The sequence below is a fragment of the Trypanosoma equiperdum genome, assembly GCF_001457755.1.
Source record: "Trypanosoma equiperdum strain OVI genome assembly, contig: ctg_1861, whole genome shotgun sequence".
Lineage (NCBI taxonomy): Eukaryota > Euglenozoa > Kinetoplastea > Trypanosomatida > Trypanosomatidae > Trypanosoma > Trypanosoma equiperdum.
In genome coordinates, this window is record NW_027123906.1 from 493 (window position 1) to 1,270 (window position 778).

General features: G+C 46.1%; 1 protein-coding gene across 1 annotated transcript; it reads right to left on the reverse strand.

Annotated features, from left to right (window-relative positions):
• Positions 1–207: 207 nt before the first annotated feature.
• On the reverse strand, positions 208–669 carry TEOVI_000657400 (ubiquitin/ribosomal protein S27a, putative; the record flags this gene model as incomplete). The annotated part of the gene is made up of 1 exon (XM_067223393.1): positions 208–669. The coding sequence occupies one exon, from the start codon at positions 667–669 to the stop codon at positions 208–210; it is 462 nt and encodes a 153-aa protein (XP_067079494.1).
• Positions 670–778: the final 109 nt, after the last annotated feature.

Sequence of the window (778 nt, forward strand, 5' to 3'; positions counted from 1 at the left end):
ACGCGAAAATAAACATGAGGAAAAAAAAAACAGTCCACAGATCGAACCCTCGTGCACAACAACGGAGAAAGGAAGTTGCCATCCACCGACGGAAACTTACTGCCAACATCGTCACACCTCCTTCACATATATACACACACACACATAAAATAAAAATAATAATAATAAAACGCCCTAGAAAGGATGGCGCATAAGGCAAAATCCCATTTACTTCATTGTGTATGTGAGGTGGCACTTACCGCAGTATTTTCGGCCCTTGTGCTGCGCCATGAAGACGCCAGCGCCACAGTTCGGGTTCGGACATTCGTCACGCGTGCGTTCCACCTTGAAGGAACCGTCGTCGTTCTCCGTAACTTTGAAGTACTTCAATGCCCGCATCTTCTCGAGTTTGTGGCGGTGGATGGGTTTTTTTGGTTTTGTGAAGACCTTCTTCTTCTTTTTCTTACCTTTACCACCTTCCACCGGAATCATTACCTGCACCGTACTGCCCTGCTGAAGGCCGCATTCCGCCAGCGTAGCCGACTCCTCCCGCAAGCAAAATCCACCAAAGAAAAAAATGCTGCTGGTGTCGTCAAAACCCGCTTTGGCGCGCAACGTCCCGACGGTGTCGGCAGCTGAAGCCTCCACGACAGATGTTGCACCAGTCGCTGAGCGAAGAAACAACTGCATGTTTCCCTTCTTTTTTTTCTCCCTTCCTTCTCCCTTTAGTTGCACGGGTTGTTTCTTTCCCCTATAAAGTATAAATGTATAAATATATAAATATATATATATATATATA